The following is a 13,419-nucleotide window of genomic DNA, read 5'->3' as shown; positions in this document are numbered from 1 at the left end:
TGGCTACTCTTCCAGTTGGAAAACCTTATAAGACTCAGTCTCCACCAATATGTGATGAGAAGAATGGTATCTTCCCTACTGGCCTCTCTAGATCAGATGATATGCTGCTTTTGAAAGTTCTTGGAAAAGTTTAGAGAGCAACCCAAAAAGTAAGAGTTAATTCTTTTCATTGTTTCCAAAGAAATACATCTTCAGTGTGGAAGATATCAGTGAGAAAAAAAGAGAATTAAAATCCTTCATAATCCCACCACTTTTGTAATTATTATTTAGTGCCTCATTACTCAAAGTAGGATAAGCTGGGAACCCATTAGAACTGTAGAATCGCAGACCCTGCCTATGTTAGTCTTTTCAGGCCGCCTTAATAACAAAATGCCATAGACTGGGAGGCCTTAAACAACAGACATTTTTTCACAGTTCTCTGGAGGTGGCAGGTTCAAGATCAAGGTGCTGGCAGGGTTGGTTTTGGGTACAGCTTCTCTCCTTGGCTTGCAGATGCCAGCCTTCTTTGTGTATCCTCGCGTGTCCTTTTCTCTGTGCCCGGGTACGTGACACTCTTGATGTTTCTTTCTCCTCTTAATAAGAACACCAAGCCTATCAGATTAGGGTCCCACCCTATCACATCATTTAACTTCAATTACCTCTTTAAAGATCTTATCTCCAAATAGAATTGCATTGAGGGTGAGGGTTAGGGTTTCAACATATGAATTGGGACAGGGCAAACACAATTCGGTTCGTAACACAGCCCAAGACCCACTCTAACAGAATCTTTATTTTGACCAGATGCCCAGTGATTCATATGCATATTAAAGTCTGAGACACATTAGTTTTAGAGTACAATCTTTCAGTCTTTCTTTTTTATATATGTTTATGCATATGTGCCAAAATAATATCATATGTACTGTATTCTAAGCTATTTTGTTCAGCAGTATAATATTTAGCATATGTTATCAACAGTATTCTATGTCATTTAATATTACTCAACCACATCCTATGTGATGACCACAGCATATTCCATTATATAAATGTATCTTAATGTTCCTAATTACTTCCTTATGGTTAGGCATTTATATGGTTTTCAATTTTTCACTGTTATAAGAAACACTGAAGTCAACATCCTTGAAGCAACATTATTTGTGTACAGCCATATTTATCCTAAGAAAAAAAATTGAACTGAACCTTTTATTTTCTGGCCCTTTAGGAGGCCCTCGCCAAGCTCAGTCTCCTCAGCCCCAGAGATCTGGAAGCCCCTCCCAACAGAGGCTTTCCCCACAAGGCCAGCAGCCCCTGAGCCCCCAGTCGGGATCTCCACAGCAGCAAAGGTCACCAGGCTCTCCGCAGCTATCCCGGGCATCCAGTGGCAGCTCCCCAAACCAGGCCTCCAAGCCAGGTGCCACCCTCACCTCACAGCCCCGGCCCCCTGTGCAGGGCCGCAGCACCTCCCAGCAGGGTGAAGAGTCCAAGAAGCCAGCACCACCCCATCCACATCTCAAGTAAGTGCTTTGGGAATTGGAAAAGGTATAGGATAGTGCTGGGGTGTAGGCAGAGCTTGACTGATTCAGGGTTAGGGACTTGGAGACAAAGGAGGACCCAACGAGGCCTTGCCTAGAATTTAAATAGGTAAAAAGAGAACTAGAGGATGGAATTTTTGGGGGAGGCCCAGCAAGGTGAGAGTATAGATTAGGCACCACCGTGACCCTCTGTGTAACACATATCAGTTATCTTTTGCTGCATAACAAACCACTCCAAAACTTAGTGGCTGAAGAAAACAACCATTTTCTTTGTTCATAATGTTTTGATTCAGCTGCTTATTCTGAGTTTAGCTTAGCTGGGAAGTTCTTCTGCTGGTGTCTCCTATAGAGTTACAGGATACCCAGTTGGATTTATATTTCAGATAAAAAAAAAAAAAGATGATTGTGAGTATAAGTATGCCCTAAACATTGCATGGAATATACTTACACTAAAAAAAGGTCTTAGCTTTTCATCTGAAATGCAAATTGATCTGCACATTTTTATTCTCTAAACCTGGCAACCTACTTTCCTGGGATCACTCATACAACTGCAGTCATCCGGCAGCTTCACTGAGGCTGGATGGTCCAAGAAGGCCTCACACACACTTTTGGTTGTTGGTGCTAGCTGTCAGCCAGGCCTCTCTCTATCCATGGGGTCTCATCCTCCCCAAGGCTAAGCCGAGCTTTCTCACATGGTAGAACTGCTTTTAAAAAGGGAGAAAATACAAGTTGCAAGGTCTCTTGAGGCCCAGCCTTGGGAGTTATGAAGTGTTATTCTATCACATGCTTTTAGTCAAAGCAAGTCACAGGGCCAAACCCACATTCAAGAGGTAGGAAATAAACTCGGTGGGAGGAGTCATGAAGTCACATCTCAAAAGGGCAGGCTACAGAGACAAGAGGAATCATTGCAGTCATTTTTGTAAGCCATCTGTCACAATACACACATACATCCTGTTTCCTCTCAGGCCCATCTCTTGGTTTGAGGTCCTAAAGAGAGGTCCCAAGTAACTGTTCTTTGGAAAGCTCTACCTTCCTTCAAGGCCAAATATTGATCATCACAGTTCACAGCTAACAGCTGTTGTCTACTTACTATGTGCCAAGCACTTTACCTACTTGGTTTTTTTTAAGTTCTCACAAGCTTAGGAGTTAATAACCATTTATTATCCCCATTGTACAGATGAGTAAGAAAAGAAAGATTAAACAACTTGCCAAAGTTTCCAGTTAATAACTAAAAGAGCTGGGATTGAACCCAGGACATCCAGTCTAGGGATCATGCTAACAACAATTTTTTTGATTAGGTGATATCTTCACATGGTTCAAAGATCTAAAAAAATATCAGGCCAGGTATGGTGGCTCTTGCCTGTAATCCCAACATTTTGGGAGGCCAGGGTGGGTGGATCACCTGAGGTCAGGCGTTTGAGACCAGCCTGGCCAACATGGTGAAACCCCATCTCTACTAAAAAATACAAAAATTATCTGGGTGTGTTGGTGCACACATGTAGTCCCAGCGACTCAAGAGGCTAAGGCAGAATAGCTTGAACCTGGGAGGCGGAGGTTGCAGTGAGCTGAGATTGCGCCACTGCAGTCCAGCGTGGGCAACAGAGTGAGATTCTGTCTCAATAAATAAATAAATAAAAGATATCAAAGATGTATGTTGAAAAGCCTCATTCCCGCCCCATTTTCATCCAATGCTTCACTGCACCTTGTCTCCAGAAATGATTTTTGTTGGTTTCTATGTGTCCTTTCAGTTCTTCCTTATGCAAATAAAAATATTTGCATAAATATTTTGCTATTTTTTGCATAATCTTATTTGCATAGTTATTTATGCAAATAAAAATATTGCATGAATAATTTTAAAAGTGTTCAAATCCTCTCCCTCATTTTCTTACACACACAGGAGTATTCACTATCCACACCATTCTGCTCTCCGCTTTTCATGTTTAATAATAAATCCTGGAGCATCCAGTTCATTGGAATTTTATTTTTCATGGCTATATAATATTCCACTGTACAGTTGTACTGTAATTTGTCTAACTAATCCACCACAAATAGAAACTTGGTTTGATCTTACACATAATGCTGCAATTAATAAATCTGAACACATACTTTCATAGTTGCAAGACTCACTCTAGAGAAAATAACCTGACATGGTATTGTTAGATCAAAGGATAAATGTATTTTTAGTTTGACAAATGCTAGCAAATGGCCCTCCTGGTAATATGGAATAGGAGTTGACACACAGACTCTAGAGTCAGAATGCCTGGGTCTTGAAAACTACACGACCTCAGCTAAGTTGCCTAACCTTGCTGTGCTTCAATTTCCTCACATGCAGAATGGGGACAACAGCCTCACAGGGTTATTATAGGGATTGCAATGAATTTATGCACAGTTGGTGCTTAGAATGCTGCTGGCACTACAGACTTATCTGTGTACAGCCTGTCACCACATAAGGAGATCAGCTCAGCTAATCACAGGACAGACAAGGGCTCTGGGCCTTCAACCAGGTTTGGTCAGTGACCTTACAGTATTCTAGCTAAAAACATGTAAATTTCCTGACTCACTACTTTAAAGAATTTGGTTCAATTCAAGTCAGCAGGTATTTACCGAATACCTACTCTGTGCCTTGTTCTAGATAAGGCTCTCTGAGGGACAATAAGCAAAGAATAAAAGACAGTCCCTGCTTTAAAGTCCCCAGTTTTTAATGTGATGACAGCATGCCATGCAGAGCTCTTGAACTTTTGACATATTTACATCATCTCTTCCTATGTCTGTTGCCTCCCCTCCTGTGACTGTGAGCCTCCCGAGGCAGGGCCTGAAGCATATTCATCTTTACACCCCTTTCTCCTAGCACGGGGGAAGTGTTCAGCAAGCAGTTGCTACAGGCTACCATTTGGGAAGCACTCAGAATGGCACCTACCATTCAGAAAGTTGGCACTAAAAGAATTCCAAAAGGGGGTAGGGGGCAGAATTGGCCATAAAGGTGTTAGAGAAGAGGTGGGAATTGAAGCCCTGAATGTCAGAGCTGGAAGAAGCCTGAGGGTCAGCAGGACATACCCTGCACTCCACAGGTGAGGTAAAGGAAGCCCTGAGAAGGTAAGTTCCTTGCCCAAGGCCACAGACATCAATGAGCAGAGAAGGTTCTAGAATACAGGCCTCCTGATACCTAAACGCATGCTGGAAATAACTATAACCTGATGCTGATACAGCACATTGCAGTTTACAAAGTGGGTTTGTATCCATAGGCAGGAGAGCAGCCAAGCTACTCTCCAACAATGCCTGCTGCCTAAACAGCCTGATATAATGGAAAGAATGTGAGCTCTGGGTGCTCCCCCATTACTTGCTGTGAGGACCTGAGCAGGTTACTTGACTCTGTGAACCCCAATTTCTGAACCTAAGAAATGAGGAAAACAACCACCTTGCAGATTAAACTGTGTGTGTGATGTACCTAACGTCGTGTAAGCATTGGAATGCCTGGTTTCCAGTCTTAACGTCCTTATGGTGATGGGGTTGCCCATCTGGCTTACAGGCAAGCCCCCAAGACCCATTTCTTTGATAGTCTTCACTTTGTCTTCCCCAACCCCCCTGACTTTCTGTTTCAGCAAATCTCAGTCCCTGACTAACAGCCTCAGCACATCCGACACCTCCCAGCGTGGGAACCCAAGTGAAGATGAGGCCAAGGCCGAAACCATCCGCAACCTGAGGAAGTCTTTTGCCAGCCTGTTCTCTGACTAACGCCATCCAGGCTGGGACGGGAAGAGTGCTCTGCTACACTCGTCCCCCTCCTGCCTCATCTTCCTTCTCAGCCTTGGTTCCTGATGGGAACAGAATGGAGGGCCTGAGAACATACTTTCTAAATGCCTTTGACCCAGGATCTGATTATATGTGTTCCCATTTTCCTTTACCGTGACATTCCAGCATTGTCTGACTGAGAGGTGGGCCTTTGAGAGCCTCCAGGTTCCTCAAAACAGGCCTGAGAGATGGGCATCACATCCCTCTGCCTACCCACATGCCTGCTTCCCTGACAGATAACCAAGTGAGATGTCTGCGAGTGGCTAGTTTTCACATTTCTTATTAGCATTTTGCTCACCTTTAGGCAAAGGCCCCCTCTAGGCCTTGCCGCACCTCCATCAAATGCAGACACTGTAGTTGAACCTCAGCAATATAGGAGGCAATAATTTTTAACAGTGTTTTGCAAACAAAAAGAGAAAATCCCAGTCAGGGGAACTCACCACCTGCCCATGCCAGTTCCATCCATGCTCAAGACCTGCCCTTAGACCAGGCAGGCAAAGGCCCCCATCACATCCAGCCACTAGTGGGGTCCTGAGGCCAAAAAAGAAACCAGACCCTGTGTGACAAGTGGGGTCTTTCAGAACACAAAAGAAACAGAGGGGCCCTTGTAGTGCCACTCATACCCAGAGCATTATTCTTATTTGGACAGCCAAGAGCAGATTACAGGTTCTTGTAGGAATAATGACTAGTTCATAGAGAAGGAAGCCCTGGACTTCCCAAGAAAAGGGTTAGGTTGGGGCTCCTGTACCCATTCTGTTACACCACTGTTTGGTCTCTCTGGCCTCCCACCAGGGATGCCATTTCCTTTTTACAGCTCTCCTGGGAACCAGAGAGAATCAACAGATCAATGCCATAGGATCCAAAGTGCAATGATAGTCACTTCTAGTTTGGCATTTCACAAACTCTGTACAGCAAGATGTTGGTAAGTTACTCAGTTTCAAAATGGCCCCATGGTCAAATATGTTTAGGAATCAGTTTGTATTTCTTTTTCGGAGATGCATTGTATATAATATACGTCAAAGGCTTTTGGAATTCCTGCAGGAAAGAAATCGGCTTTGTTAAATCCCAACTGATTTGACTCAACAAGTTAGTTGCGGAGCTGGAAAAAGTAGTCTAACTCCCTTCCCAGTGATCTTTCCCCCATGCCACCCTGCCTCTCATGCTCAGATAGGGTTCAGGGGTGATCCAAATCACCAAGCACGTGGTGCTAGAAACATTGTAGGTGCCAGAAGATCTCCTGGTCCCAAAGAGAGTCCAAGAAGCTATAACATAGCCATGCTAGCCCTTTACCTCCCACTTTGCAACCTGAGATATGTCTTCCCCTTGCTGTCCATAGGGAAGGGAGAGAGGGAAGTAAAAATGGAAGTGGCTCTGGCCTGGAGCAGCTTCTAATTATGCCCAAGTAACGTAGATTGCTTGGTAATCAATCAGCTGAGATCCATCCAGGCTCCCAGGAGCATAAAAGCAATCATCTCCTTTTTGGTCTTCCAAAACCAAACTGGAGTGGTTTTGGGCCAGAGACTCTCTCCTTCTCTGGGCATTGGGTCACTTAGAACTCTCAACCTCAGAAAAGCCTGCCTTCAAGCTGGTTTTTGACAGGCTATTGGCTGGAGACTGGCTCAGTATCAAAAGCACTAGCTGTGCACCTGGCTGTCAGAGAGCCACTTGGCCTTTAGGGTGGTCATCTCCACATTGCCCTCTTCCCTCACTCATGATCAGGTCAGTATTTAAGAGCAAGAGAGCCCAGGCTAATTCAGAAGTCCTCTCTCCTCTTGCTCAAGACCCTTGGTCTAAGAAAGATCAGATAGGTCCAATTGCCAGTGACCATTGGGAGCCATAATTTGGCAGCTGGAGACTGGTAGGCTCAGGCCTGATTAACACCGGCAAGGATCAGCAGCAAATAAAATAGCCATGGTGTGAGGTGAGAGGTGAACAAGCAAAGGCCTGGTAGTCTTTCCAGTGCCCAAAAAGCCCACTACCCTTATTCTATCCTATGTTTGGCTGAGTTCTGTGTTATAGAACAGTCCTTGAGTGTCTGGCATGTCTGGAGCTCACTGTGCCCAGTAACACATCTCCCTTCTTTTTGCTCAGCCTGTGCAAAGCAACAGAACTAGTTTGGCCAAGAGCTGCCAGAATCCTTTCCAGAGGGAGTTGAGATGATGCAATGGGCAGTCAGACACATGAAGCTGCTGCTTTGCAGGTATCACTCTCAACACATTCCTCTAGACCCCCAAGGTGGTGGAGGTGGGGGTCCCGGGGTCAATATCCCAGTCATGCTTGGGGGAGGTCAGGTGATGGCAGGGAATAGATCAGACCGTTTATAATCTGGTAGAACTTTGCTTCATCCTCCTGCTGCTGCTCACTTAATTCTTTTACCACTCCCTTGCAACTTCTGAAGAAAGCCAAGTGGGGCATAAGGAAAAGAGGCAGGAGGTGAAATTCAATATGTCAGATGCGGGTACTTTTTAAAGCTATTCTGTTAAAAGAAATCTAACAGAAGAGAGTATAAATATTGATGAATGTGAGGTCTGATGATTCGCCAGTGGTTCTAGGAGTCCCATTACTTAAACACACACACACACACATACATGCCTGGATAATAACTGGGAATTGACAAATGCACATCCTAAAATCCTGTAGCTTCATTTATCTGTTCGTAGTTCTCTGGAGACCTGCTTCAAGAGGAGAATGGCTTCCCCACTTGTCCCTGAGAAGACAGGGGTCACTAGTATAACTCACATGTTGAGAGAAACAAAATACCAGCCTCTCAGGCTTGAAGGTTCCTGGGCGCTTCTTTCCTGACAAGGGCAGTTGAAGTTCCCCCATTAGAAGGACTTGGAGCACTGCTTATAACAGCAGTCTATTACAAGATTCAGGCAGAGAGAGCTATAGGAGTTGAAGTTTGCTTTCTTCCACTTAGAAAAGAAAATCCACCCTTCTTACTCAGGGGTAGACCTTTCAAATATTAGTAAGTAATGCCATTTGACATCCTGAATAAAAGGGTAAAACTTGTAGGGCAGGGTGTGACCATGAGGTCCACAAGTTTCAGATTAAGAACACAGGAAACACCTGTGACAATTGTCTCTCTTCAACAATCTTACCCAATTTTCACTTAGTAATAAAAGATAGCTCAAACACATAACTGAGTGGTAATAGGCTGGACAAAGTTTCTCAAAGTGTAGACCACGGCAATGGGCAGAGCTAGTTACAAAGGCAGATGAGGCTTCATTTCAGACCAAAGGAGTCAGAATTTCTGGTCACAAGATCCAGAACCTGCATCTTTGTCAATCTCCCCACTTTAAATGCACTTAGAAGTAAGACCAGCAGCCCTGAGCTGGGCTGTATGGGAAAGTCACTGAATGAGAAACTATGCTACATGTATGGATGTACTATAGTCTCCAATGCAGCTAGGAACCCAGCCCTTTAGTGAGTAATACTAGTGGCCCATGAATAATAATGACTGCATGGCCTAAATTTTCCTATATTCCTATATTCTGTCCCTTGGCCTCAGACACACCTCAGCATTCAAAGGATACTCCAGTATCTGTGTACTGCAGTAGCAGAAACTCCTTCTAAACTCCAAATCAGGCCAGGCATCCTTATTTTTATAATCATGCACATATATATCCAGATCCATGACATGACGCTAGTTTATAGCCAACACATTTAAATCATTTTCCCACTGGTCTGTGTAGGAATATAGAAACCAAGGACACATAGGTCTCATGGCAACCACAGATCCCCAAAACAGTCTGTTTTCTCACATAGGCTAGCACATGTTCCTTCCAAAAATGTAACCTTTAGTAATTGTGACATTTTGAAATGGGAAAGGGCAAAAAGAAGGGAGAGGGGAGTCATGCTATATAGATTCTAAAACGTTATGTTTGTTGTTTTTTGCTTTGTTTCACAACTTTGACCCAGAGAAAGGTTAGCATTTTCCCTCCAAGCTGACTCGGGGAAGCTGAAACACAACAAAGGCTTATTTGATTTCTGCACAATAAGCAGGGATTTAAAAACGCAGCCTTAGTGGACAACTCTACCAGCCAGAGAACATTTCTTCCAGTTCTTCCTCCTGTCAGCATGATAAAATGGTACCGTACTTTAGTTAAATGTAAAATCAGCTTTCCAGAAACTGTGGAATATCCTTTCTCTTCCATCAGTTCCTTATATTCTCTTTATTACTACATTCTCTAGCCTAACATTCAGTCCCTGCTGAATTAACTACTATTCAGATCCATTCAGGCCAGAACTAACATTCAGTTCTTTCTTTCCAAAATTTAAGGGATGATAGCTTTTCACTCACATGGTAACAAACACAGCAGCAAACCCCATAAAACTGAACATCAGCTGCCTTCTGGAAGTTTTCATCTGGATTCTCTGTGAAAGGAGTCCAGGGGAACGCAAGCTCGTGCAGGTGTCTTGTGTATGACCCGTAAGAGTGACGCTCAGAGCACATTGCTTGTCACCCAGCAGGTGTTTAGGACATGTTTTAGCTTGGCCCTCCTAGAAAACTATGAAATAAAATCCAAACAAAAGTATTAAGATTGGAGTAAAAGGATGTTTTTCTAAGAGTATCAATATATGGAAGTCACTTGCCTAGGAAGAGAATCAAACCAACAGAAACCCAATCAAATGAGCTAATTGAGAAAAGAAGCTGAAGAAAATCAATGGCAGGTTTTCAACCTCAAAAACAGTTCTAAATTGAATCCGAAAAAGAATGGGAGCAGGCAGAATGAGAACATGAGACCACGCCTTGGGGCCCACAGGGAGGTGAGGTGACTGCAGGGCTGTGAGCCGTAGGGGAGTTGCCATTGTCAGCATTGGTCAGGGAGGTTGTAGTGAGCAGAACAGGACACCACCACAGCTTACACAGCAAACGTCCAGGACCAAGGAAAGGAAGTACACAGACTGTGCATCACACAACAGAACATAGAGTTTCCAGACAGCACAGCCTCAGCTCAAACCAGCCCAGGAGCACACAGAGTCCTTTCAGGACCTGCCCCTTCCAGCACCTGAGGACAGACTAATCTCTTATGCTTTATTCAACTTCATAAAACACTGGTGGCTCATTTTACATGTTTTGAATTGGTGAAAGGATGCAGGTTATTCATGGGTTAAGCTCGTTAAGTCAGCCTTGCAGATATAAGTGGTGGCTTAATTATCCTGGAGATATGGCTCATTGCATAAGAGCACTTTCACTTGCGTCTCTGCTTTTCCTTTATCCTAGAAGGCAAGCTAGCTGGTTACTAACTATACTAAGTGTCAAAAGCTGTCCTAGACTCCTAAGTCGCTGCGGATTAAATTGTTTCGGTCTAATAGAAGGTAGCACTTTTGGTTTGGTAAAAGACAAATTGGAAGGCTGGGCAACAAGCAAGTTAAAGCTGTTCATTTATCAAACACAACGCATAAGAGACACAGAGGCTCCCTTCTGTTTCCATGGACAAGACACGCAGCTGAAAGAGATGAGATGTGGACACTTAGACCTTGCATTGAGATGAATTAGCAGGCCAAGAGGAAAAGAAGAAAGTGGTTGGGAAATATTTCTTGGAACTGGTGAGGCATTCCTGTAAGGGAAATCAATCTAAAACTAAACGTTCTTTCTACAACACGTGTATAAAATACATTTATTTTATAGAGACGAGGTTTTGCTATATTACCCAGGCTGGTCTCAAACCCCTGGCCTCAAGCAACCCTCCCACCTAGGCCTCCCAAAGTGCTGGGATTACAGGTGAGCCACTGCATCTGACTACATATGTGTTTTGATCCTTGAAAATCCTAAATCCCTTTCATTATTTTTATACAGATTGGTCTTCCCAACTGTAATTTGTTTCCAGACTCTCATATTATATTCTAAGTGTCTGCTCTCCACGGTCTTGCACTGAGTCTAGAGCAGAAGCAAGGTCATATTTCTTTGGCACTCAGTTAACATACTATGTTTTGCTATGGAATAGCAGAAACTAAGTACTGTAACCTGTTGGAGAATCTCAGGAGTGACATTTAAGCTAGTCAGTTAAAATTAAATATTTCTTCTATGTGACTCACCCAGTACTTCCCAATAATCTTATCCACTCCACATCTTCTACAGTCAACTGAAGACAACCCAAAGAAACACTGCTCATGCATATGGCAAGCAGAGCACTGGGACTTGCCCAGCTCCTCTCTGAAGCTCTGTAATCATGCAGCTACTGCCTAGAGTAGGAGAAAGGCAAGCCTTAGTGGTGGGCCTTGAGAATAGTGAGCAAAAGTAGAAATGTCCAGCTCCGCTAAAGAATTAGAGGCAATAAGCAAAGCAGTGGTCTCAGGAATTGGAAAGACCCAAGCAAGAGTCAAAGAGTCAGAACTCAACACTTTTTACACAAGGAACCTCAAAATCTTAAGTTGGAAGGACACCTTCCATGATTTGATTCCTAGCCATGTCAAATCTGTATCTTTCATTTATAAAAAGGGGGAATGGGGCAGAGGAAGCTCCTGTTAATAAAAGTAAAGGGAAAAATAAAGGGCTACAGAAAGTCGTAGGACTACAAGTCAACAATGTCAAACCACATCTTACTAAGATGCTTGCTATGGCACTCTAACCTCTCTTGCTTCCATTATAATACATCCAGGTGATCTCAGAAAGTCATGCAGTGAATAGGTTAACTGCTAAACTATTGTTTCCCTCTCATTACACACCAGCAACACATACAGCTCAACAGTCTCAGTTGAATGACAAGAATGTAGGATTTCACAAGCTTCTAACTATAAATTCAGGTTTTCAAGAGGAAATGCTTTGAGGATTGTCTTAAGAATTATAAAAAACTATTGTGAGAGATCTGCAAATTTAGGTTTAGGCACACTGCCAATATCCTAAACTAAGAGAGATTTGTAACATCTGCAAGTTAGTCTGAGGTGAGGATGGAGAGCAGCACTAGTATCCACGGGACACCAGCACCATCCATAGAGTTCTCAAGGACCACTCAAAAAAGACTGCGTTCTGAACACTTGTTTTATAGTATTTGGTGCTTCTGGTCGTCACTATGTCCTCCCATGCCCACTACACACATACATACACCCCCTGCATAGTGCAACATTGCAAAGCCACAAAGAAAACCAGAATATATATTGACCCAACAAAGCTTCAGGAGGACCTTGTTAATCAGACCCAGTTAAAGCCATATGGCATCTAGTGATCACATTTTTAAAAGGCTGTACTGTAGCTCAGATATTACAAAATACCACAGAAAGAAATGTTAACAACCCCCACCCTTTAACATACATTAAGCTACTAAAAGTAACATGGCCTCAAGAAAATCATATTGACTGAATTTTCTTCACTGTGATGAAAAAATATATATATATACATGTGTAGCAAAAAACATTCACTTGTATGTAGGACTCAAAATATTCTTGCAGCACATAACATTCCAAGCCACTTCCTTATATGCAAAACAGAATTTTTAAAAAAGCAGGAAGACATTGGCAATATTCCTATTTTCTGAAGATGCTAGTAGTGTTTTATTCCTATGTTGTGATTCAGATTTTGTCACTATAGCATGTTTCTATAGTCGTTTGTATAAGTCATTTGTGTTTGGCCTTTTTCTTGTTGTAGAAAAAATAAATCTTGAATTTTGTGTATTTAAGTCTGAAAAGCAAAATATTCTTCAAATAAAAGGAGGCTATCTTTGAAGAAAAAGTACCTGATTAGCACTCAAAGCAGCAAAACTTATTTAAAAGATATCTTCTACTTAGACTACAAATTAGGGGCTGTGTTCAAAACACAAGGAAAACAAAATCATAACCACCTCATCCCAGGAACCACAAACAAGAGTCCCTAATACCAAATGGCCTTTGAACAGCAGCATTGCTTCATAGCCCAGAAAGTTTCACCACAGAACCTAAGAAAGACCTGAAGAGAGACAGAAGAGATGGACTGAGTGGGTGTGCGGCCAAAGCATCCACCCCAAGTCCAGCTCAACCAAACTAGCTCTGCTTTCATTCATTTCATAAATCAGGCCATTATCAGAAGACAGAGTACCACTTAAAAAAAACAAAACAGAAACCCCTTATAAAAATTATCTGCCTACACTATGTTCTCTGATAATTCTGAAATGTCCAAGTAACATTGTGAATCTGTTCTGAATAT

At 42.8% G+C, this 13,419-nt stretch overlaps 1 protein-coding gene across 2 annotated transcripts in view; it reads left to right on the top strand.

Moving 5' to 3' along the window:
• Positions 1–13,419, top strand: part of SYN3 (synapsin III) — a 497,817-nt gene that overhangs the window by 482,853 nt on the left and 1,545 nt on the right. Inside the window, exons 13-14 of one of the 2 annotated variants that reach the window (XM_021669371.2) lie at positions 1,199–1,490; positions 5,108–7,497. In XM_021669371.2, the coding sequence (XP_021525046.1) occupies positions 1,199–1,490; positions 5,108–5,240 (425 nt within the window). In that variant the 3' untranslated portion in view covers positions 5,241–7,497. Of the gene's footprint in view, positions 1–1,198; positions 1,491–5,064; positions 7,498–13,419 lie in introns of those variants that run through there. The other variant, XM_064367947.1, reaches the window with a different exon arrangement.

This window comes from Aotus nancymaae, unplaced genomic scaffold, assembly GCF_030222135.1.
Source record: "Aotus nancymaae isolate 86718 unplaced genomic scaffold, 86718_ANA_hifiasm-v0.15.2.pri h1tg000076l, whole genome shotgun sequence".
NCBI classification, from domain to species: domain Eukaryota; kingdom Metazoa; phylum Chordata; class Mammalia; order Primates; family Aotidae; genus Aotus; species Aotus nancymaae.
Note: the sequence above shows the minus strand (reverse complement) of the source record. Positions and strands in the feature narration are given on the sequence as shown.